This window comes from Colias eurytheme, chromosome 22, assembly GCF_061535395.1.
Source record: "Colias eurytheme isolate Ceu_HAF_F1 chromosome 22, ilColEury1 Martin Lab GWU primary, whole genome shotgun sequence".
NCBI classification, from domain to species: domain Eukaryota; kingdom Metazoa; phylum Arthropoda; class Insecta; order Lepidoptera; family Pieridae; genus Colias; species Colias eurytheme.
In genome coordinates this window covers 526,571-552,492 of record NC_143001.1, presented here as the reverse complement: position 1 = coordinate 552,492, position 25,922 = coordinate 526,571, and the positions used below count along the sequence as shown (strand labels likewise).

General features: G+C 32.3%; 4 protein-coding genes across 4 annotated transcripts; all 4 read left to right on the top strand.

Moving 5' to 3' along the window:
- The first annotated feature begins 5,381 nt into the window (after nucleotides 1-5,381).
- Nucleotides 5,382-7,875, top strand: LOC149898495 (uncharacterized). Its single transcript, XM_090114828.1, has 3 exons — nucleotides 5,382-5,386; nucleotides 5,712-5,751; nucleotides 6,649-7,875. The coding sequence occupies exons 1-3, from the start codon at nucleotides 5,382-5,384 to the stop codon at nucleotides 7,576-7,578; spliced, it is 975 nt and encodes a 324-aa protein (XP_089970954.1). The 3' UTR covers nucleotides 7,579-7,875.
- A 2,436-nt stretch (nucleotides 7,876-10,311) lies between these two features.
- Nucleotides 10,312-11,674, top strand: LOC149898494 (serpin I2-like). Its single transcript, XM_090114978.1, has one exon. It carries the CDS (start codon nucleotides 10,459-10,461, stop codon nucleotides 11,653-11,655), a length of 1,197 nt encoding a protein of 398 aa, XP_089971104.1. The 5' UTR covers nucleotides 10,312-10,458; the 3' UTR covers nucleotides 11,656-11,674.
- Nucleotides 11,675-14,791: 3,117 nt separating this feature from the next.
- Nucleotides 14,792-16,197, top strand: LOC149898493 (serine protease inhibitor 77Ba-like). The gene has a single exon (XM_090114924.1). It carries the CDS (start codon nucleotides 14,854-14,856, stop codon nucleotides 16,051-16,053), a length of 1,200 nt encoding a protein of 399 aa, XP_089971050.1. The 5' UTR covers nucleotides 14,792-14,853; the 3' UTR covers nucleotides 16,054-16,197.
- An 874-nt stretch (nucleotides 16,198-17,071) lies between these two features.
- On the top strand, nucleotides 17,072-23,994 carry LOC149898492 (phytanoyl-CoA dioxygenase, peroxisomal-like). Its single transcript, XM_090114925.1, has 8 exons — nucleotides 17,072-17,439; nucleotides 18,091-18,210; nucleotides 18,987-19,098; nucleotides 19,981-20,136; nucleotides 20,685-20,831; nucleotides 21,167-21,307; nucleotides 22,145-22,282; nucleotides 23,555-23,994. Exons 1-8 carry the CDS (start codon nucleotides 17,396-17,398, stop codon nucleotides 23,606-23,608), a joined length of 912 nt encoding a protein of 303 aa, XP_089971051.1. The 5' UTR covers nucleotides 17,072-17,395; the 3' UTR covers nucleotides 23,609-23,994.
- The last annotated feature ends 1,928 nt before the right edge of the window (nucleotides 23,995-25,922 follow it).

Genomic DNA, 25,922 nt, shown 5'->3' with positions numbered 1-25,922 from the left:
CTCATACTTTGCATTGTCTTCCACAACCAGTATCCTTGTTTATGAGTAATCGAAATAATTAGACCTGAACTAATTCTACGGAATAAATTATACTGTATTTTAATGTTTATGGATCATCACAGATTATTCGTTATTATAGGTTTAGATATGAAAATGATTCATATAAATTATGCGTAACATTTAGTACGGCTTTGAACTATAAATTACAATTTAATAATAATATATTTTACACTATGATACATTACAAGGTTGTAAAAAATAGTAAAAACGAAATTATACTGATTTAAAAATATATTTAAGGCAATATACATAATCTGTGTTAAAAAAATTATCTTTTGTCTCTTTCATTCTTAAAGTAAATGAAGTATGAGTAAACGTGACAAAACATTGCAATTAGACACAGATTATTAAAAATAAAGAAAGAAAAGACAAATTATTGAACAAATTATTTAAATTTAACAAGTATGTTTGTAATATCAGGGTTTACTAGTTATACAAGTTTCTTGATGGTTTCTTGTTGTATTTTATTCCTATTTAGAAATGCTAGATGATTCGAATCAAAATTTAAATCTTATTTAGGATAGTAATAAGTTTTATTTTTAAGGCAATTTACACAATAGTACAAAATCAAAACTGTTTGTTGTTAATGTTTTTATTTCAAACCAACGATATTATAAGTAATAGGGGGTAGGTATAGAGTGCTCCGAATTGTTGCTAATCAGCCACATTTGACTTGAAAATCGTAATAATTTAACATATTATGTTGCGTTGGGTAACCTATCTACACCTGTTTACTTATATTATTGTTTAAAACCAATAAAACCTAAGTGCCAATAAACGTTGTGTTAATATTCATATATACAATTATATTTATAAATATGTATGTAATAAAAAATATATGAAAACGATTAATGTAAATATTAATTAAGCCATATTGTTAAGTATCTTTATTATGAGGCTGTTATTGTGATACTAGTCATAAATATTACAATTGTTAATAAAAGTTTTAATTGAAACAAAGTTTTATTTCCTTTGACTCATACTTCTAAATCATCCTTGACCAAGTATTTACAATGTATCAAATAGTATTATTATTCTGTGAGTATAGATCACTGGCCTCAATAATAATTTACTACCCATTTTGTAGTTAATTAGGGTTGAGGGTTGCAAGCAAATAAATACCTAACTAAAAACCCTCTTTACATAATATTTGCATTATAAAAAAAATCAAGATCCCCATGATATCTTCTAAGCATTAAGCAGATTTTTGCACGCCTCATAAGCGAAGCGTTGAGGTGGGTACTACTGTCGCTTCGCGCAAAACATCTGATTTTTCAAACTTAAAATGTCTTTATGTATCATACATTACACTTGTAAGATAATACATACACACACATATTAAGAAAAAACACTATTTTTAACATTCATGATATTTTTGATGTCATTTTTGTTATTTAAACTAGTTAAAAAACAGTTTAAAAAAGTTCTGTCTTGGACGTCCGTGTGTCTGTATGTGCGGATCCTTTTTCTTGTTAACACGATAGCGACCGAAATACTTTACTAATCGAGTCTTTTTTTTTCTCTTACGCTTGAGTATGCTCAGGAATAGAACCCTTTCATTTTTCAGGGTCTGATTCGATGTGGTTTAATTGTTATTAAATAAACAAAAATAATTATTAATAAATAATTATTAAAAAAAATTATGAGGCGTGCACTTTTGGATTTTCCAAACTATTTTGTTTTATGTAGTTAGAACATGCCATTGAAAATACACAAAATTATTAATAGTAACCTGTCTTTCATGATTATCTATTTTTCTATTACTTTCGATATTTTCAGTGCTAACATTTTACCCAACTAACCTAAAAACTGCGGAAAGCCTTCGTAGCTTTTTTGAGCAGTAAGCACTCGTGCATATAACTATGTATTTGATTGAAAATAAAGCAAAAGTTTGGAAAATCCAAAAGTGCACGACTCATAATGCTCATTTAATTATGAAATATATAAAAAAAAACTTATTGTAGTTTTCGTTTTTTATTAATTGCAATTAAACGACACTGAATTAATTAATCATTCGCATTCAGTGACCTACAATCATCGATTAGAATATTTAAAAAAAATTTAACTCAAATGATGGATTTTTTCACAAGTTATAGTGTTTTCAGGTTTCACACATGACGGACAGGAAAATTTTTTGACCTATTTCGGTGTTTTTTTCCAATTCTATTGAAGTAAATCAATTTTTAAAAAGTATGGGACTAATCTCCATTAAATTATCTCGACAATAGTATGCAAAATATCTTGATTCCGTGAACTAACAAGGCTATAATAATAAGAATAGCTGCAAAAATGAGGCGAAAAAAATTTTTCGATCGTAAAGCACTCTCTGATGCTTCGCATCATGAGTCGTGCAATATCCACAAAATTGTAACAAAACTGACAGACAATAATCTTTGGTTTAAGGTTCTTTGCTTTAGTTATTGGAACGAAGTTCCTTATCGGGCGTTGCGAAAGATGATAGAGATGATTTATGGAATAAGGATACTTTTTGCTATATAGAGCCGTGCGGCGTGCGCGTGTTTCTCTGTCTGTCTCTCTATAACTTAAAACTTTGTTCCATTCCGCCATCCGGGTGCTCGTATAGTAGACTACAAGCCCGCATAGGACAAAAATATGGGTCAAATGAACCACCAGGGAACATATCTAGAACGATAGCAGAGCAAAAAATAATAAGATTCATCACTATGCCGTCACTAGTAAGCTGTCCAACTGAGTACAGATGAGAATTGAAAAGTATAGGTAGACTCGGTAAATTTTGGTCATATATTTTTGTACGGCATTCTTAACCATCGATAGATCCATTAAAAATAATAAGAAACCGCTCAGTGCCGTACAAAAATGGTGGTCCACCAAGTCGGAATTTTTATTTAATTTCCGAGAGTTACCGGGGGTAAATTTGGTCATTTGACCATGTACGGCATCTGTGTCATACTATTGCTATACTGCTTTTAATCTATTATTCCGCAACGCCGTACAAAAATCATGGGGACAAGGGGAAAAAATCGAGAGTTGTAATCCCCTCTCTTTCCCCACTCCAGGGGGTCATTTGACACAACACGAAATAAATTTATTTTTAAAGTATTTTATGCATAGATAATATTTTTTCATGTGCCGTACATTTTCGTTGGTTCAAAGGGGAAAAATCTGAAAAAGAAAAAAATCCATATAACGAAATGTTTGCTTTATATTTTTATAATAAAATATAAATATACATTAATATTAAGAAGCTCGAGGTGGTTAATTATCACCTTGGAAAGTCGGAGTCAGGTGGAATAGACTCCGTTAAATTGATGAACTAATAAAAAAGCTATGAACGAAAAGATGTGAATTATATGCAATCAGTCCATGAATACAGGTAAAGTCACAAGCAAATGCTAGTAATATATACATATTCAAAATGTACAAGTAAAGCGCTTTCAAATGATACCAAACACTGCATATTTATCTTAACTTTATTTTTTTACTCTGTATGTTTTGTCCGCTAGAGGGCGCCACATTAGATTTTGTGAAACCCCATGTAGCCTTTAGCTAGCTGGTCGCTGGTTATCCAGTGAACAATTCAGACGCGACGAATGATATGTCATTTGTCGAATTCTGATAAGTAGTTTAGAAGTTACGAGGAAATAGATGAACATACATACATGACCTGTAAACAACCATAACCCTCCTTTTGCTTTGCCGTAGTTGGGTAAAAATATGTTAATGCTGTACTGTATCAAATGGCCTTAAAGCACCCTTAAAATTATAGCTTTCGTCGCTTTCATCAGCCTAAAAGATGTGGTCTGCACAAAAATGTACGGCATCGTTTTTTCCTAATTTATCTATGTTAATACTATTTAAAACAACGGATAAAGTGTAGAAAACTATTATATTTCATTAATCTACGATGTTTAAACTTAAACAAAATTTCTGGTTTTGCATTTCTCTATAACTTTTTTTATAACGGTTTCTTTTGAACGGCAATACTATACAACAATTGAATTTTACAATATCATGTTAAAAAAAAGTTCCCGTACAGGGTCAAATGACCTTACAGCTCTTTATATCAAGAATTTGATGAAATTAAGATGATTATTGGTATACATTTAAAAGAACAATTATTTTTTTGACGGCATTGCTTTTAATAGTACTTTTGAGTGCTAGATAATGTTTTGGAACCGAAGCCGTACTTAGTCAAATGACCCCCTGGAGTGGGGAAAGAGAGGGGATTGCATCTCTCGATTTTTTCCCCTTGTCCCCATGATTTTTGTACGGCGTTGCGGAATAATGGATTAAAAGCAGTATAGCAATAGTATGACACAGATGCCGTACATGGTCAAATGACCAAATTTACCCCCGGTAACTCTCGGAAATTAAATAAAAATTCCGACTTGGTGGACCACCATTTTTGTACGGCACTGAGCGGTTTCTTATTATTTTTAATGGATCTATCGATGGTTAAGAATGCCGTACAAAAATATATGACCAAAATTTACCGAGTCTACCTATACTTTTCAATTCTCATCTGCACTCAGTTGGACAGCTTACAAGTGACGGCATAGTGATGAATCTTATTATTTTTTGCTCTGCTATCGTTCTAGATATGTCCCCTGGTGGTTCATTTGACCCATATTTTTGTCCTATGCGGGCTTGTAGTCTATAGAGTGTTAATTTAAATTCATATTATTCCTATATTCTGTATTAACTTGAAATCTAATTTATGATTTTATTATAATATGCACATAAAATCCATTTTATTGCTTGAAGATTTTATGACCAATATTGTAAAGTATAGATTATATTTGTACCTATTATGAATAATTATCATAATAAGGAAATATTTTTATTCAAAATGTATTATTTGTCACATTAACTATGTCCAAAAACATCGCAAAATGAATGTGGCTTATACGAATTATATTTGTCTATCACTTTTTTTGTGTGACACATCATCAGAGCGGCATTCAACAGATCATTCTAGGGTTCTTCTAGACCTCTTTAATGTTAATATTTTCTAAATTTTACAATGTAGATAAGTAATAATAAAAACTATACAGACTTAACTATTTAGTTTTTAATTTAATTCTATTTGTCATTTCATTCATAAAAATACATGGTACAAATATTCAATATTTATCTTACTCAAGCGCCTTAATTAAATGCACAAACATATTTTTTTAACTGGTGGGTGGATTTCCCAAACCGCTTTTTTACGCGGCAAGGCTGAAAACTATCCTATTTTTCAAGATATTGTTTTTATTTTTTGTTTTAATCGTAAAGCACAGTGTTTATAATATGGCCCTATCATTATAGTTTAAAAATAATTATTATATTCCAAGAAAATGAAGTAAATATAGGCGATTTCCAATTTTGGTGGCTTGTCGCCGACCTACTTCAACCAATATCAAGATCGATTAACTAAAAACTAGACGTAGGATTTGATTTTAATTTTTATGTAGTCGTTTTATAATAGTTGACCATTCAAAATATATCAATTTAATTATATTAAGTACTGTAGTATAGTTTTACAGGCACAATTTAGGTCTGTCGCCGAGAATTTTCTAATTTTGGTGTCATTTACAAAACGATATTTCTACAAAACACCAGTGATTCCTAAAGCATACAAATTACGTTATGCACTTCATTTAGCCACGCGCTAACCGGCTTAGCAGGTGGTTGTGTGCTGTGTCGTACCAGTTTCCCGAAAAAAATGTAAGTAAACAGTTTCATTGCAACACCCCCGATTTTATGCAATTTTGGTGTACTTAAATAATCATACTTGTGACAGTAATATTTTATTGTTATTTTGAGTATTAGTAGAGTTTTGGTTTGTTTATTGTTTAGTAAATATGTTATTATTTTAGTACACGTAGTTTTTTTTTAAGAATTTTTTTCTTGCAATTTCCAATTTTGGTGGGACAATTTTGGTGGTTTTGGTGGCAGTTTTAGACCCACCAAAATTGCTTCCTTACACCAAAATTAGAAAATTCAAATAAAAATGTTTATTTACTAAAACCAACATTGCTTCATGAGACCAAAATGATAAAATCAATTAATAAATCGAATTAAATATTAATGTAATTACTATGAAATCGAATATGAGTCGAAATATTATGATGATAGCACAATGTACCGCCTTGTGCCCTCTTTTCCCTTGCCTCGTAATTTTACAATATACTTTCCTGTCTATAATATTGATTTTTTTAACTGCATTGAATTTTAAAATAATTGAGCGCGCTCGCACGTGTCTTATGAAGTTAACTTATTATCATTGATATTTGTTCTTTTCTCCTAAAATTGGATATTTATATGGTTTCTTTAGTACATACTGTATTAAAAAATATTTAGGACGATACATAGGTCGTATTACAATTGTGTCCCTTTTCTACTTTGGCTATTAATTATACCTATTCGAGATAACAGCGCTGAAAGAGTAACTTTTTTTACTTTTGTGTGAGCAAACTCATAATGCTTAGGGACTTGCCCATACAAATCACAAAAAATGCTGATATTTTCACAGTAAACTCTATAACCTAGGGACCCTTACATAACACTATTTTTTTATCCTGTAGATAGATATTTTCAAATTAAGAAGGTATTCTGTTACAGGAATCCAAAGAAAAAACTAAACAAACTAGAGCAGAGCAGTTACAAAGAAAGAGAGAGTCAGAAAGAAAGAGAAAAGAAAACATCAGAAAAGATCCTCTCAAGCTTGAAGAACTGAGAAGAAAAGAACGCGAAAGATACCACAGAAAGAAAGCTGAAGGCAAAATTGTACCGTTGTCCGAATTACCACCTCGAGCCCGTAGACTGAAACAGAGACGAAATTATATTAACTTCAAAGCGTACTGTGAAAGAAAAAAACGAAGAGGTTTACCTTCAATACTGTCCAGCTACATTCCACTACATAATTTACCCATCGAAACAACGTCACAGCCTACGTCACAGCAAACACATCAGCCAATATCAAATTCACCTCGAGTTTTGCGATCCCACAACAAAAGTCTTACTTTTACCGTTGAAGCTGCTCCTGCTGCTCCGATTGAAGAAACTTTATCCATCGATGCTATTCAAAGAAGCACACCCGTTAATGAGACCGCTTCTCCATTTATAAGTCCCAACATAAGCTGCATACACTCTCCCAGTTCTATGTCTGGGCGAAACAGTCCACAGTCAGATATTTCTACAAGTAGCATCTTTAAACGAGAACTGAACAACCAACTTAGAAAATACCGAGAACAGAAAAAGTCCAAAATAAGATTACTTAAGAAAGCTCTTCTGAAGGAACAACAACAAAAGTTTTTGTATAGAAAAAGACTTGAGAGGTTGGAAAAAAAGATGAAGATAAGTCGTATGGTAAGTCCTAAATCAATCAGTCCTAAACAAAAAAGACTACGCAATATTGTGAAAAACTTCTTTGAAGATGATGAAAATAGTCGAATTTGTCCGGGCAAGCAAGATTATATAACAAGAGGTGGATTGAGAAAGCAAAAACGATATTGGAATGATTCTCTTAGAAATTTACATCGAAATTATTGATTAACCTACCTTTATAATGAAAGTTTATTTAAAGTATAAGAAGTCCCAGTAATTCGTTATTCTTGTAATAAGAAATCTTTATATATTTGTGTTATTTTAACGGTAGTAACTGTGATTGTACTGTGATTGATTATTTGAAGAATTACATAAAATAATTAACATGTTTCCTATTAATTTTTAAGTAACTTACACTACACTCCTTACTCCGTTGTAAAAGAGCTGGACTGTTGAAAATAAAAGACTGTAATTAACTGTAACTTGTGGGAATAATTAATAATAAATGATAATTACAAATTATATGCCCAACATATTATTTCATTCGGTTATGTTAGTATCACAAAAAGTTCTTTTATACTTTTATCACGAACCATAAAATGTTAGATTATTAATGGTAAGTACATTTTTTTTCTTAATAAAATATGTTGCCCAGTCATGGGATTATCTTTCAAACTAGACAATCATATTAAGATTATTTTTTTTTTAAATATGCTACATATTCAGCCATTAGGATTCATCTTTATATACTAGTACATGTTCTGTCCATCTTTAAGGCTGCACGCTTAGCTTTACATGACATGAATTTTAAGGTAAAGTTATTCAGGCAGGCAAGCCAGCCAAGGCAGTCAGCAGATCTGTTACCAAAAGGCAATTTTTATTATTATTTTTCATTTTTTTATTGCAAAACAAGGTTTTTTTCCATCCAAATATAATTTTGGTGGGGTGTAACAATTTTGGTGGTATCATTTTCAATTTTGGTGTCAAAAAACCAATTTTGGTGGGAGGTCAATTTCGGTGTCAGGAATAACATGATTAATTAAGGGAATATTCTTATTCTTGTTGATAATTTAATTAAAAGATAGTTACTATCTAACACCTAAAATCAAATTGAATAAAAAAAAATCATAAACAAAAATTTCCACCAAAATTAGTAAAAAAATGCTAGTTGTGAAATCCACTCTGGTAACCAAGCTCTAGGTCTCCGCGATCATCACCGTAGTCCGTACGATATTATTATTTTCAAAACATAATTTACACCAAATTTATATACCTACCTAAAACATTAAACTACGGAACCCAATTTAGAAACCACAGCGTTCTTCACGTACTTTTTGTGATGTCATCCAATCACGAAGTATTCCATACAAAAAATGTATTTTGAAAACATACATAATACTTATTAATAGTTGTAAGATTTAACAGAGTAATTGAGAATATAACGAACGCATGTTAATTGCTATGCTAGAATCGCAATGCTAAGGTCAGATGAACTGCTTGTAAACAAACGATGACCTTTGTTAAAAACATACCAATTAAAATTCTCTTTAACATCCCAAAAGTGTATTCAAGAGTCATAAGTTTATCTACCTACAGGTTTATAAATAAAAGCGCTCATAATTATATACATAACTAGCTGCCCCAGCAAACGTTGTTCTGCCCTAGCCCCTATCGCCCCTTTTGCGTGTTTTCTCTCCATAAGAACCTTCGACGTAGTTACCTTAACAAAATTGTTAAAAAAATGAGCCCAAGTCGAGCCATTCTTGAGTTTTACGCTTACCAGCAATATAGATAATTGATAAAACAAATATATTATATTGATCTCTACTATTAAAACAATCCAATACAATTTGGAGACCGGTGTAGGCTGCTTTTAACCGACGCGGACGTTAACTGTGGTATGTGGTGGTAACTAACATTTGTTATAGCCAAAGGATAAAATGATTAAATCATAGGTACATAACTTATAGTGTTGATGACCGCACTTAATAGAAGCAAGTAGGTAGTCGACCTTATGATCAATTACCATGACTTAATTTTGCCGCTAATTTTGTTCATAAAAGGTGGTAAAAAATCGTGATCATGAATGGAATGTTTTAAAAGCGGCCAGTTTTGGATATTGAAGCAAAACTGTGCTCCGCGGTTTTACACGCAGTGCTCCGTTTCTGTTGGTCTTAGCGTGATGATAAAATAGCCTATAACCTTCCTCGATAAATGGGCTATCTAACACCGAAAGAATTTTTCAAATCGCACCAGTAGTCTAAATCGCTTTCATCTAAATTCAAATAACCATCTCAAACAAAAGCTTCTTATTGCTCTGTCCTTCCTAAAGTAGGTGATTTTAATGAACAACAAAGGTTGTTACATGGAAGAGCTGGCAACCAAACAAGAATATTAATGCAGGTTCTAATCAATAAAATTAGTACGCCAATCGAAGGAATTACTCAATGCTATTAGGTACCTAGGTGGGGCTGTCGCTTCGCATATATCTTTGTAGTTAAGATAAATTGTTCTTGATAATAGATGTAAGATAAAGTAGCTTGCTAACAACCAATGAAACTATCAAAATGTCGAAAAAAATTCACCGTTAGTAGGTAGTATAAAGTCCGATTATGACAAGATTATGACCTTATAAAAACTTTTTTTTTTTACTAACAAGGTTCGGTAACTTTGTCAAATTCTTGTTGGTATTTTGTAAGAAAATATGATTTCATAATATTAAATCGTTTTTGTGTGCATAGTTTATTTTGTTTCAACTTCTCGCATAATCATCTTATCAATAAATGTAAAATTACCTACTTTACAGTTTTCAATACGTTCGATCTGACGATATCTTGTTGTTATTTTTTTATCAATTAAAACATTTGGAAAACAGGTCACAAATAAATTCTGCATAGCATAGGTATAAATAAAACGTTGTGACCCTAGTTTATCACATTGTATGAAGCGATTCATTATTGTCTGCGACGTCATTACATAGCTTAGTTGCTGTGAGTGTCGAAGTTACATTCGTTTTTATACTGAACAGTTAGCTGACGTAGTGTTTTCTTGTCCGAGTTTGCTTGCAGTTACGTACGAATCGCGCCGCGCGTAGACTCGCTCACAATGAACCTACGGGCAGTGATTTTAATAGTGTCGATCGGGACGGTGTTTTCGAAAAAGTTCTGCAGTTACAACGAAGTGTTGAACGTACACAAACGTGGTACTTACGACTTCTCCGTACAACTATTGGACCGCGTCTCACAAGACACTGACGCACATTTCGCCTTCTCTCCTATATCAACATGGATCCAACTGATAACACTAGCCAGAGGGGCGCGACGATCGACCCAAAAGGAATTATTGAAAGTAACAAAATACCACAGAAACCGATGTTACCAAAGGAGATATAGACAAATCATAAATGGGATGTACAAGGAACTCAAATATGTGACGAAGAGAAGCAACGTTATAGCGATCAACCATCTCCTGGATATCAAGAAGTCGTTTATAAATGAAACTCTGAAGAATAAAGACACCAAAATATTGATGTTGAACTTTAAGAAAAAGGAAGAAGCGACGGACAAAGTTAATGAAATTGTACAAGCAAGTATGAACGGAATTATTGACGATGTGATTGACGAAGAGGACTTCAATTATACAATATTTGTGATGGCTGATACAGCATATTTCAAGAGCGATTGGCTTTGGCCTTTCAACCCAGCATATACGTCGAGACAAACATTTCATTCAGAAAAAGGGAATGCTATCGGAGAAGTGGAAATGATGAAAAGCGTCGCTTATTATAAACTAACCGATGTACCGTTTATACACGCAAAAGTTTTGGAAATACCTTTCAAGCCAAATAAACTATCGATGCTTGTGTTCCTACCTGAAGAGGGCTCGATACGAGATATTTATTATAAGATGAAAGAAATACGTTTGGGAACAATATCCAGTTTATTTAAAAGAGTGGACTCGAGACTGATTACTGTGATGTTACCTCGTATAAAAATAAGCACTGTTGTGAAGAATATTCCAGAGTTAGTGTACGACATGGGAGTTAAAAGGGTGTTTTATCCAGATCTCGCTGATTTAAGAGGTATAACAGATTCGAAGATACATGTGTCTTCAATGTCTCAAGCTGTAGATGTTGAAATTACGGAAAAGGGTGCAAGAGCTATAATAGCCGAGTATTTAACATCGGAAGTTGGTAGTGATGTAGAATTTGTAGCGAATCGTCCATTTGCATTCCTGATAGTTGACTGGAAAACTGAAATAATACTCTTTGCCGGTACTTATAGTTACCCATCTATTTATTAATAATTATACTGAGTAAGTTTTACATTGTTTTATTTACGATTGTCCTTCAATGTTTTAGATTATTTCAATAACAATGTAAGCATCTAGTCATACTTTTACAATAAAGTATGAAAAATCATATTTATCTGTAGTACATAGCCTGCCTTTTTATTTATAAATATGTTTATCGTTACGAACAAAAGCCTTAAGAATCATATTGTATTCAAATCATGGCAAAATAATGCAAATACGATGTAATGTACATACTTGTAATAAGAAAGAGCAAATTCGAGTCATGTTCAAAGAATTTGTCGGTCCAAAAACCTCCTTGACCCGACTTTTTCTTATTTTATAAAGATGCAAAACAAAAAATGTTAATAATACCATATAATACTTAGTGAGTAGGTTATATTGAAAGCATTGACGATAATTTAAGGAGATAAAAACGTCGAGGTTAAAAACTAAGATAGTTCTAATCTTGGTTCCGCAAAACGTTGCGTATTGGACGAGGATTGATTTCAAAGTCTGCAAGGGTATTCAATACATTGTTTTCTATACAATTCTTGTTTTAGGAAACCCTCGGCTTTCTGAAATAAATTCCTTAGATACCTACTATTTTTTTTTCTTTCGCAATTCTATGACAACGAAATTTTTACTTGAAGAAAGTCTTTTGTGATGGTAAAAAATGATCGTTCAGAGTATGACACAAGGCGTTCGAAATTGACAAAATTTAAGGAACGTATTTTATGAAAGACCTCTTATTTTTGAAGAAATAACATATTTATATAAAAATCACAGACGGACATTTTATTTTATTGATATGGAGTATTTATTTACAATATTTGCGCTAATGCCAGTCTCACACTTGTCCAATATTTTTTGTGACACACCGGAATTGAATTCAATCAAGTGCGCTATTTTTTGCCAAATTTTTTGCTTAAAACTTCATGCACCCTGGTTACTTATCTGTATCATGACTTCGAAAATATCTCTATATATTATTATAAAGCTGAAGAGTTTGTTTGTTTCTTTGAATGCGCTAATCTCAGGAACTACAAGACCGATTTGAAAAATTGTATCAGAGTTAGATAGCCCATAATGACAAAACAGGAGCGGAGCCACGCGAGTGAAACCATGGGGCTCAGCTTGTTTAAAATATATATATGTATATATATATATATATATATATATATATATAGGTAGGTATATATATAGGTAGTTCAATTTAATATATTTTTATGTTTAGGTAAGTACAGGGACGGGTAATATAATATACTAGGTATAAATAATATATATGAGGAAATCATATTTATATTTAGTTATTTACTCTTGAACAATCGAAAAAACTGTTATTCAAATATTAAACCTGTATTCAAGATATAAAAGACAAATATACCTATATCTTGGTCTCTATTACTCACAACAACTATATATCACAGAGATCAAACTATGCTGGTTAAAGTTTATTTTTCTATCAGTCTCTAGACCACCTTTGCGAAATTTGAAACATAATACAATAACAAAAATAATTGTAAAAACATCGATGACATCAACTCGTTATCTGCTTACCGGATGAAAAGTAAAATGCACTTTGTAATTAAATTATAATATTTTACAATCATCATTCTTGTTCATGTTCTACACTTTAGGTAACAAACATCCATACATCCATACATCCATACAAACTTTCGCCTTTATAATATATATTAGATCTCTCTCTCTCTCTCTCTCTTCAGCCTTTTTCCATCCACTGTTGGACATAGGACTAAGGCACGCCATTGGGCTCGGTCTTCAGCTTTTCAGCACAATTCTGTACCAGCAATCCTGCGTATTTGGTGTCGGAGGCCAAGATCCTCTTTGGGTCGTTGCGCCGTTGAAGTAAGTAAGTAAGTAAGTAATCCTGCTTATATCGTCGCACCACCTTGCTAGGGCGTCCTACACTACGTTTGCCGAGTCGCGGTCTCCACTCTACAACGCTTTTGCCCCAACGGTTATCCGTTCGGCGACAAATCTTATATTATATATCTTCTTATATATAAAAATGAATCGCAAAATGTGTTGGTAAGCGCATAACTCGAGAACGGCTGAACCGATTTCGATAATTCTTTTTTTATTATATTCCTTGAAGTACGAGGATGGTTTTTATGTAGAGAAAACGTAAATATGTACCACGGGCGAAGCCGGGGCGGACCGCTAGTCTTATATATAAAAATGAATCGCAAAATGTGTTGGTAAGCGCATAACTCGAGAACGGCTGAACCGATTTCGATAATTCTTTTTTTATTATATTCCTTGAGGTACGAGGATGGTTTTTATGTAGAGAAAAAGTTTATATGTACCACGGGCGAAGCCGGGGCGGACCGCTAGCACATGAGTAGAAAGTTCCGTCTTTCTACTCATGTGCCGCTAGTATTAAATATTTATATTCTGAAGAAAAGTTTATAAAACCAGGCTACCTATAAGCTTTCGAATACTTACAAAAATCTTCAAATTAAGCATTGAGATAATATTAATATGGAGACGACACCGCCTACATCACTTATGTTCCACTCAACATACGTCATGTGACGTATGTTGAGCGGTATTTTTTAATGGTTTTAAAGTGAAACGCATCAAACATGCCTTCGTGTGTATTACGATATTGCACAAATAATACAAATAATACGGAAAAGTGCAAAGGAATAACTTTCATCGTTAAGTACCTACCTAGATAATAATTTTTAAAACTTAGTTAGAGCAAAAAAATGGCGCACAGATTTTGTTCGTGGTGTCTCCTCCATTAAGTCTATTTTTCCATAACTGCTAAAGAAAGTACTACGCATATTCAGTTATTGACATTATTTTCAAGGAACTTTAACTTCAGAGTAAAGACGTGTCTTCAAATTTCTATTAAAGATTTGAAAATAGTTTTAGTTAACTTACATGTACGGTGTACCTTATATCGACGACACGGTTTACAAAATGTTGTATACATCGGGCGTGCCAGAAGCAAAACTGAGTTTTCCTTGTTAGCTTGGATATTCCTCGTCTTTAGGAATCCATAGGCCTGTTTCTTAGAATTAAATTGATAATTATTAAAAAACACGTATTGATAATAATTAACATCTATCCAAAATAAACCTAAAGTAACCTTTTATCACCGCATGGGTCACTGCGATAAGGCCTACAATTATTTCATACACGTCAGTCGCTGCAGCCCGTTCGTGATACTCACACGAAATGGGTCCCAAAGTATTCCTTATTCTGTGTTTAATTCCAGCTATACTCTCACAATGTACCGTGGAGAGAGCAGAACCACAGTTAAAACGAGCCATCTATGACTTTTCAATCGATTTATTGACAAGAATATCCCAAGAAAAGGAGAACCATTTCGTAGCTTCAACTCTATCTCCGTGGACGCTATTATCCTGTTTGTCTCTAGGAGCAGCTGACAACACGCTAGCTGAACTGAAACAGGTGCTCAAACTACATTATCAAAAATGTTTCAACAACAAATACTTGGAAATCGTCAACAGGATCAAATCCAATTTGGACCCAGATGTCACGGTAGAAAGAAGTGCTGTAATGTTTGCGGATGAAGGATTACCTATTAACGATGCGTTTAAAAACAGGATAGCCAGCACCGGTGTTAGTGACATTGAAGTTATTTCGCTCGGGTACGCTGACGCCGCTGCAGCGACTATAAATGATTACGTAAGCCGAGCAACACATAATGCAGTCGAAGACATGGTAAATCCAAGCGATTTGGAAGACGTTTACCTATTATTGATTGACGCTCTATACTTCAAAGGTGCTTGGGAAACGCCATTCCTAGCAGAAGAAACAGAAATAAGCGCGTTTTACAATGAAAGAGGGATCCAAGTAGGAGACGTTAATTTGATGTTTGTGAACGGCATGTTTCATGAGAAGGATGTCGATCAAATTAATGCTAGTGTTCTTGAATTACCGTATGGCAGTAGCGGTAGATACTCTGCTCTATTTTTCGTCCCGTATTCCGACGTACCACTGTACTCTGTCATTGAGAAACTTAAGTTGATCACTCTAGCGACAATATTCAAACAGTTCGATGAGAAGGAAAGCGTGATGGTGCAGATACCACGGTTCAAAATTATGTCCGACTTGAGCAACATGCGGGAATTGTTAGCGGATATGGGTTTAGAGTCGATATTTGCGAGTCAGCTAGCCCGCTTTCCTTATATATCTGACGTTAACCTATCTGTTTCTGAATTCTTCCAAAAGGCAAGTATAGAAGTCACCGAAGAAGGTACTACAGCGAGTGCGGCTACAGCTGCAGAGTTGGTTTCGAGGAGTTTCCCTAAGAAGTTTACAGCTAACAAGCCTTTCATGTTCATGATTGTTGATAAACAATATGATGTACCTTTGTTCGCTGGTGCCTACTCGAAACCGAGTGAATACTGAAGCATATAATGTAACCAGAACAAAGTAAAAGTATATATTATTAATTATTATACTATTGTAATATTTACCTGTGTTCATCAGTTCTGTAAAGTATATAATAATTTTATATTGTTAAAAGCTATTTATTAAACAACTATTACTTTATTCATTTGTTTGTCAGAATTATATTATTGTCATGTTTTTATAAACATGGCAATATATATGCAGTTATCTGCAAGGATAAAGGTTGCCTGAATTGTATTTATGTCCATTGATTGATTACGCTGATAGGCAATAATTAGACTGCAGATGGCGTTCATTTAATGAATACATCTGCCTGGAATCAAAATGCGTCGTTGCCTTGAGAGGTAAGAAGTGCAGCAGTAGTATATTTTGTATTCTCTTTGAAGTGCAGTTTCCTACAAGATCACTTAGGTACATTAATTGAAACAGCCTTTAATTTTTTCCGTTTCAAGGACACAGACTTTTTAGGAAGTGCTGTCCATCGGCAGTTGGTTGCTAGAGCAAATCACATTATAAAAAATATTTAATTGAATAGAAAAAACTTGGAAGAGTAGGAATATCGTATTTGGATCAAATTTCGTGCAGATAACTGAGATCACAGAAGTCAGTGGTAGCAAGTCTTATAAATAGAACAAAAAATTAATTGAGAACCTCCTCCGTTTTTTGAAGACGGCTAATAAATTGTAATTAATAATAAGCTGTAATATTTCGCACAATGTTGCGATATACGCAACTTCGTCTTATGTATTCTTTATGTAGTGATGAAACAATATTGTAATTCGAACTTAATGTATTTAAGCAAATAAAAATAAAATCTCAAACACTTTATGAAAAAATATAATAAAAATTCATTTTTAGTGTAACCTTGGTTAAATAGTTTTTGTGTAGGTTTTTGCACTTATGCATATGCACGGTTTTGTGAAACATCCTAAAGGTTCGGTATCTATGCAGATTTTCTTCAAATGACGTTGACACTTGACAGTGACAGTATGTCAATAATAATAAAATCAGCTCACAGCTCAACAGGTATTGTATTTAAATATTCCTATTTTTATTGAAATACGATTGAGTACGATTTATATGTTCAATATTGTATGATTGCGAGTAATTCGGTTAAAAAAATAAAATTGCTAAACGTAATGTGAAGTGCAAAAATATAATTTGGATAACTCTCATTTTCGTTCAGAAACCATATAATCAAAATAATAGTAAATAAAAAAACATTATCTAAAAGGATAATGATCTAACAGCTATTATGTACTTGTATAGCAAACAGATTATTACTGGCAATTGAGAGTGTAGCTTGTATCTAGTTCATGGAAAAAAGAGCTTTTTAAAAATGGAAATTTCCGCGACTCCTCAAATCAAGGCCATTGCTAACCCGTAAGTATTATTTTTATATTTTACGAAATAAAAAATACAATATAAACAGATTTAACAAGATTTAGAAGTTTTTAATAATAACTTGTTTGTCATGTGACCATTTAAGAAACTTACTTAAACAAGTTTGCCTTATCTATCATAATATATTTGTGATAATATTAATTATTGTTTTTTAATTTGGGATTTCTTTATTTTCACTTTTGATGTCTTATCAAAACATAATTTTAAAACTATAATATCATTACTGAACTTAATTACAACAAAACCATATTATAGTGATACATTATACAAAGTTCTGAGTTATGTTTTATGTACTTTATTAATTTGAAAATAGAATTTAATAAAATGGCTAAAAATTAAAGTTGTAAACATGCTGGAACGGGGAACCTTTTTCGGCAATATTTCAAAGTCACAAACAATTACATAGAGATATTATTATTCATATTTAAATTTCATAATTTCATTCATAATTATTAATAACTCAATTATGTGTATAAATTTGTTGCGGCACAGATGTCAATGCCCAGTGCCCACCTCTACACAGTTTTCTTTTACAAAGATTTCACAAATAATGTCCCTGTGCTACTTTAGTATAATAATTATGTTCAATAACTTATTTATAAAAAGTTAAAAATAATAATTATTTTTCAGAGTATTCGCTGATGCATCTGATAAATACACAATTTCTGCAGAACAGAAGAAGTTTTACGATGACCATGGATTCTTGGTTATTAAGGGATTATTTGAATTTGATACTTTATATAATTACAAGTGAGTACAAGCTTAAATTATATATGTTAGAGTCTTTTTAGACACAAAATAATAAAACGAGGATAAATAATTATATTATTTACTAGTAGTCTGTACTTTGCCCATGGTACATTTTATCCTAATTCAATTAGGGACAAACTTGATAAACCAAAAATTGAAATCCGTTCAACTTTTCCTATTATAAGTGGAGTTACTATTGTTTTCTGTAGGTTGGTAAATAGATCAATATTTATTTTCCATACAATTTATTGACATTATAATTAATAGATTAGGGTTTCGTAGCAAAACAATGTTTGTCAGCTCCAATCTAATATCTAATATATATTATAAAGGCGAAAGTTTGTAAGGATGTATGGATGTTTGTTACTCTTTCACGTAAAAACTACTGAACCGATTACAATGAAATTTAGCACACATATAGAGGGTAACTTGGATTAACACATAGGATAGGTCTTATCCCGGAAATCCCACGGGAACGGGAACTATGCGGGTTTTCCTTTGAAAACGCGGGCAAAGCCGCGGGCGGAAATCTAGTAATCTTATAATCCACTACCAGTCCCGGCGAACATTGTTCTGCCTTGATCTTATCATTATAGGGTATGAAAAATAGATGTTGTCTGATTCTTAGATTTACCCAATAGGCACAAAAAATTTCATGAGATTTAGTGCAGCCGTTTCGGAAGTGTATGGTAACTAACATTGTGACCCGAGAATTTTATAAGTACATATAGAGATGGGTTATGAATATTGTTTCTTAAAGAATATATTTATTTCAGGCGACGTTTCATACAAATGTGCAACGGAGTGGTAGATAGAGGGAATTCCACGCTTGTGAAAGAAGCTGCTTTAGCAAAAAAGGGATTAACAGGGGAGCAAGTTATTAATAAGGTAATATTTTATGTTTACACCAACCTAAATGCTCTAGATAATTAAAGAACTAAAAACCACTTAAATTTATAATAACATATAAAAATGCAATACCTATTCTTTAATTAAAAGTAATAATATTAATTTTATATTCTTTTCAATTTAAGTTTAAAAACAAACAAATAGTATTTATTTTCCTTCCCAGAGATACAAATATTATAACATTAATTCATCTCAGCTTATGTTAAATATTTATAAGTTTGCACCTTGAGACTTGAGAAAAACATTGTTTCATTAGAATAAACACTAAGATTAGTGCTTGACCTATAACCTCTCCTTTATTTTTGCCGCAAAACTTATACTGAATTCATGAGTTTAATAAATATCATTATTCATTTATTATAATAACAAAATAAGTTATGATGTTCTTTTAGAAAGTAATTTGAGTTTTTACAACTTAAGAAATCATTAATATTAAATAATGATCTAGGATTTTTGGACATTTTTCTGTTTTTATTACAGCATGATTAAATAGCTTTTCCTCTAGAAAAATATTATTTATCAATATTATTTTTTATAAATAGGGAAATAAAAGCTGTAATTATCGTCACATTATTGATATCCCTATAGTCTCTTTCCCTTATTACATTTTAATTTGTATAACTGTTAATTTCTAGGAATGTTTTCTGTCAGTCGAACGTTTTTAAATAACCGTTTAATAGGCGATAATGAGTCTAGATGTAATGAGCGAGTGTGAGTCTAGTTGTAATGAGCGAGTGTGAGTCTAGTTGTAATGAGCGAGTGTGAGTCTAGTTGTAATGAGCGAATGTGAGTCTAGTAGTTTATTACAATACACGTACTAATATACCTATTGTTCATAACCAATACACATTTACTATTTAGGTACAAGAAATACACTACGACGATGTGTTCATGACATACACGGAACACCCGCGGCTTCTACACGTGCTGTCGCAGTTCATTGGTGACAACATTACTGTTGTGAACAGCATGTTTATTAATAAACCGCCTGGTAGTGGGCAACATCCACCGCATCAGGTAGGTTTTAACTTGTAGAGCTTTGTAGAATAAAATAAATTGATGGAAATAGTTTTAAATACACTTTGTGTAAAATAAATAAAAATAAAAAACACTTTATTTGCACACACAAAACATAACAAAATCAAACAATAATAATATACACTGGAGCGGTACAAATATGTGTAATATTTCTAAAGAGAAAAAGTGTGTTTTTGGACATTCAAAAACATTTTATTTTGATGTTTTGAGCTTGTTGAACAAAATTGTTGGCGACTTAAAAAAGTAGGAAATCAAATGCGTATGTAACATTTTGAGTTACATTTATTTTATACTCAATATTTTGTCAGCTTTTTTTTTTGCAAAATAATTAATTGAGGCTGTCTTTAAAATTATTTTGTATTTGAAATGAAATGAATGAAATAGTTTAATATGAAATTTTAGTAAAAAAAATCAATTTTATATTATAAAGTTTTATTAATTAATTAAAATTAAATTATTCGTTATGAAAAGCATGTACATATAAATGGAAAGCTTAATATTAAAATTTTACCAATTTAAAATTTCAGGATCTATTCTACTTCCCATTTCGTCCAGCTGACAAAATCATAGCTTCGTGGACGGCTGTAGATGACGTCACAAAAGAAAATGGCTGCCTTTATGTTATTCCTGGATCACATAAGAGGAATATTTTGTATCCTCATGGACATACTCAGGTGAATAAAGAGTACTCAGAGTCCATGTAGTTTTGTAGAATGTTGGTTAAAAAGAGGGTAGTTTGAGCTAACTGAATTTTTTTCGGAAGCTTTGTGAATTCATTACACAAGGCTTTAAGCAAAATAAAAAATTATCTAAATGATAAACACAAACTTTTTATACAACACAACTTTTAAATATGTTTAAACAGCTCGACAAAATAAATTATTCTATCATTAATAATTATTTAGCAAACAAAATTTGGTATATCCTTAGGATTTCTTTATTTTTTGTTTAATATTTATTCTTCCAAGTGTTTTAATGTTTATTAATTATTCTTATTTATACATTGCAGGGTGCAAACAAACTGTACCACGGTATTCTAGACGAATCCGTATACGATACAAGCAAATTTTCCAACTTAGAGATGAGTCCCGGGGACACTGTATTCTTTCATCCGCTTATAGTTCATGGATCTGGGCCTAATATTACCAAGGTATGTGTTTTTTTGAAGTGAAAACTTCTTTAGCGGCGTTGAGCACTTTGTCTGTAATGGGTATAAAATCTTAAACTCGCGTCAGGACACGTGGCCTGATCGAAAAAGCGTAAGAAGGATACCATTCCAAAATATCAAACATGCTGAACGTTAATAATCAAGTTTTCACTTCTGCTGGCACTCCCGGAGTGCAATCCGTCTTTTTTTTATAAAAAGGGGGGTATTTTCAATAGGAAGAATGTAGTTATTTCAAGATTGTCATAAAAAGGGGGTAGTTTTCTTTAATGTTTTTTTTTCTAGACGCGTGGTATTTTCATGACTAGATGGACGGTAGTTTCTTTATTAAGATTGTCAGGTATAGGGAGGGTATTTTTTCTATTTTTATACTTTGTGGGAGGTAGTTTTTCAATAGGAGGGTAGTTGAATATTTTTATTTGTAAAAGAAAAACCATATTTTTTTGAACTCGCATTTATAATTATGGTAAAATTAGTCCTGTTTGTCACGCTTTCACGGCTACATAACTGTAACGGTTTTTCATAATAAAAAGTAACCTACACAATACGGAGTGCTTCAGCCTCTTAAATATTTCCAAATACAAAAAACATATAATAAAATCGTTCCACCGCGACGTTAAAGAAAAAACAAACAAATACAAACAATTGCATTCATAATATTTTATAGTATTTTTTATTAGGAATATACATATAATAAAATTATATTGTATCAAAAAACGCTACTTAGACTAGTTGAAACAACAAATCTTTGAGTTTTTTTATAATGACTAAAATAATTATTAATATAGTTTATCTATTTATTTATATTTTTATGTTTTTCAGGCATACCGCAAATCGATAACAGCCCACTACGCAAATAGTTCATGTTATTATATAGATGTGAAAAACTCTGTTCAAGAACCCGTTGCTAAAGAAGTCGAGGCTGAAGCTAAGAGACGCGGGTTCGAACTTAGCTTCCAGGTATTTTATTAACTATATAAATAACAATTTTGTATGTACAATAATTATTTTCAACTTAAACTGTTCCTTGAAAATAAAGAATTAAAAAAAAAACAAACTGTTACTATGACAGTAAACATTACTGTTACTATGACTCTTAGGGCGCTTGTGCACTACAAGGAATTTTACTGTCCGACATTTTACTTTTCCCTATTCCGGATGGTTTTTTGTGTCTACGAGTCGCTGTACGTATAATTGTTTTCGAATGCCCACTTGCTTGGATTTTACTGTTTTTACTGCATATGCCAATTGAAAGCAAGCTCTTGTTTTACTTTCTTTTAGTTGGCAATGAGATTTGAGAAGTCGGTATTGTTATTTTATATACATTGACCAAGCATTGACCTATAGTTATTATCTAAGTAAGTGTTGGTAAGTTAAAGTTCAAGTGGGAATAGCTTTAGCTCCTCGTCACCGATTAAAATAAATAAGTGAAACACGCATTTTAAATCTCTTACGGAACTTTACTTTTTATAGAAAAATATATCTTACGAAGTAATATAATATTTCATCTTCTATATTTTTTACTCGTTTCTTGTAAAATGCAAAAAAAATATGATAGCATTCTACCGCTAAACTTCCGTGAACTGTACCGCACTGATCCGAGTAAAGACGGACAGGTGCACAAGCCAATTCATCGGATTTTTCATGCCAAACCGGACCGTAAAAAATCGGAATGCCGGACAGTAAAATTCCTTGTAGTGCACAAGCGCCCTTATACTATACTATAACTATTATTATAACTTACTAGATTTCCGCCCGCGGCTTCGCCCGCGTTTTCAAAGAAAAACCCGCATAGTTCCCGTTCCCGTGGGATTTCCGGGATAAAACCTATCCTATGTGTTAAACCAAGTTACCCTCTATATGTGTGCTAAATTTCATTGTAATCGGTTCAGTAGAATTTGCGTGAAAGAGTAACAAACATACACATACACATCCTCACAAACTTTCGCATTTATAATATTTGTAGGATTAGTAACTAGCTTTCCGCCTGCTTTGTCTAATCACTACTAATAAATTATATACTAAAACCTTCCTCTTGAATCACTCTATCTATTAAAAAAACCGAATCAAAATCTGTTGCATGGTTTTAAAGATTTAAGGCATACATAGGGACAAGAAAGCGACTTTGTTTACGACTTTGATAATTTATAGTTAGTTTATACTGTGTAGTATGTAGTGATAAATAGACAGTAAATATTAATTATAAAAACTTATAATACTTTTTTTTTACAGGACACATGGCGATTCAAGAGTAAGCAAGTACTCGGCGTTCGTTCCTCGCTATAATCCAGTTAAAAAGTAATGAAACAAAAAAGAGCATGTGTGCCAAGCACACGTGTCAGAAGTGAAACTTCTTTGACAAGATTCAAAGATACCAAAATCGTCGTCTTCCTCTATGACGTCACGGTATAACCATGACGCAACCTTGAAATTTTACAAAGCGCCTAAAGAAGTTTCACTTCAAAAAATATGGGATGTTATATTTTTTGTAATATTTTTATATTTACTTCACTTGGTGAAAAGGTGTTATTTTTTTATACTAAATCTGTAAGTGATGGGAATTTGTGATAAATTTGAAATTATATTTTACTCATTTTTTTAAAACTCATAAAAGGTTTTTGGTGCACTGTAATGATGATGACTGTGATACATTTGTATATTTTTTATAATAAATGTTTTAACCTAAAAGTTGTTTCATTGGAAAATTTCCCAGTTTAGGGTTCTAGACCGGGAGATACTGACACAAAATTTCGAGTCATTTGTAACAGGATGGCGGTTCTACAGGGGTCTTAGTACGCAATGACAAAAAGAAAAACGATAGTGTGAACGCTGGTACCGGCGGCTTAGTCGCGTGGGCGTTAGTCGAACTCATTGGAAAAATAGCGAAGTCAAACGATTTGTAACACAAAAATTTTAGAATTTACCGATAGCCCATAAAAAAGAAGTAGGCGGTAGTGTCATGCCATACTTTTCCGGTGTGACTTACAGCCCGCCATACCGACGCGAATGTGTTGATTTAAAACAAAACAATTCAATCATTTGTACCAGGCTAACTTTTACACAGGTAACCATCGTCGTGCAGCCATTTACGAAAATCGCCATGCCATACTTTTCAGACGATTCCAAATGGTCGCCATACCGCCGAAAATCTGCAAATTTTTTTTTTCGCCGAACCATTTGTAACACCCTAAATTTTTTTTTCAACAACTCCTGAATGATTATAAATAAAAGTGTGATAATGCCATACCTGTGGGAGGTGGCGAATGTGTATAAGATTTTTTTTTATTGTATGATTTTATTCGTATTTGAACGATTTGTAACAGTATGGCATTAATCTTTCCTATAAGTTTGAGGTTCAACAAATATAAATACAAAATTTTACAGATCTAGGTGGTAGAAATCTTCACTTCTATAAATTAATAATAAATTTATTTATGAAGTATGGCAGCACTTTTTCCCCCTACTAGAAGTATGGCAAATATAATAATGGTCACATTTTATCAAATACTCTCCAAAAATCCAAATGCAATACTGGTACAAAAAGTTTGGCGAAAAAAAAAATTTTGCAGATTTTCGGCGGTATGGCGACCATTTGGAATCGTCCGAAAAGTATGGTATGGTGATTTTCGTAAATGGCTACACGACGATGGTTACCTGTACAAAAGTTAGCCTGGTACAAATGGTTCAATTGTTTTTTTTTAAATCAACACATTTGCGTCGGTATGGCGGGCTGTAAGTCACACCGGAAAAGTATGGCATGACACTACCGCCTACTTCTTTTTTATGGGCTATCGGTAAATTCTAAAATTTTTGTGTTACAAATCGTTTGACTTTCGCTATTTTTACGACGAGTTCGACTAACGCCCACGCGACTAAGCCGCCGGTACCAGTGTTGACACCATCGTTTTTCTTTTTGTCATTGCGTACTAAGACCCCTGTAGAACCGCCATCCTGTTACAAATGAATCGAAATTTTGTGTCAGTATCTCCCGGTCTATTCCACCAATGATGTGTGAGGAATGTGTTTGTTAATAATCAATCATATCGCTTCCTTTAGTTTTAGTTTTGAAGCGATACTATTGGTTATTTACAAACACACCCTTAGTCAGAATTAACTATACCCCTCAAGCCAATTTTCATCAAAAAATTAATGCTACATCGTTCCATAGAAATGTACATAAAATAATATGTGAAAAAGTGAAAGTATTTAAAGCAACCTTTTCTGTCTAGAATGCATTTTTTATGTTACCCATTTTTTTCTAAAAATATTATGAACTAAGTCTTTGTGCTCTCACAAAACACATATCTATGTGTAATGTGATTTTTCGCTCAATTACTAAACTAACATTTGATCAAACATCGACAGTAATTTTATAAATCTAAATTTTTTGTCAGATAATTTTGGTCAGATAATATTGGTCAGGGATTTGGCGCTATGCTCAACAACTTAGGGCTTAAAGTTACTAATGTTTGTACGCCTAACAGTTCATTTAAATATATAATCAAATCACTGGATAATTTCAGCTTTAATAAGAATAATATTGTAATTATATTATATGGGGACAGTTTAAATATAAATAATAAGGATATTGATGTAGGAT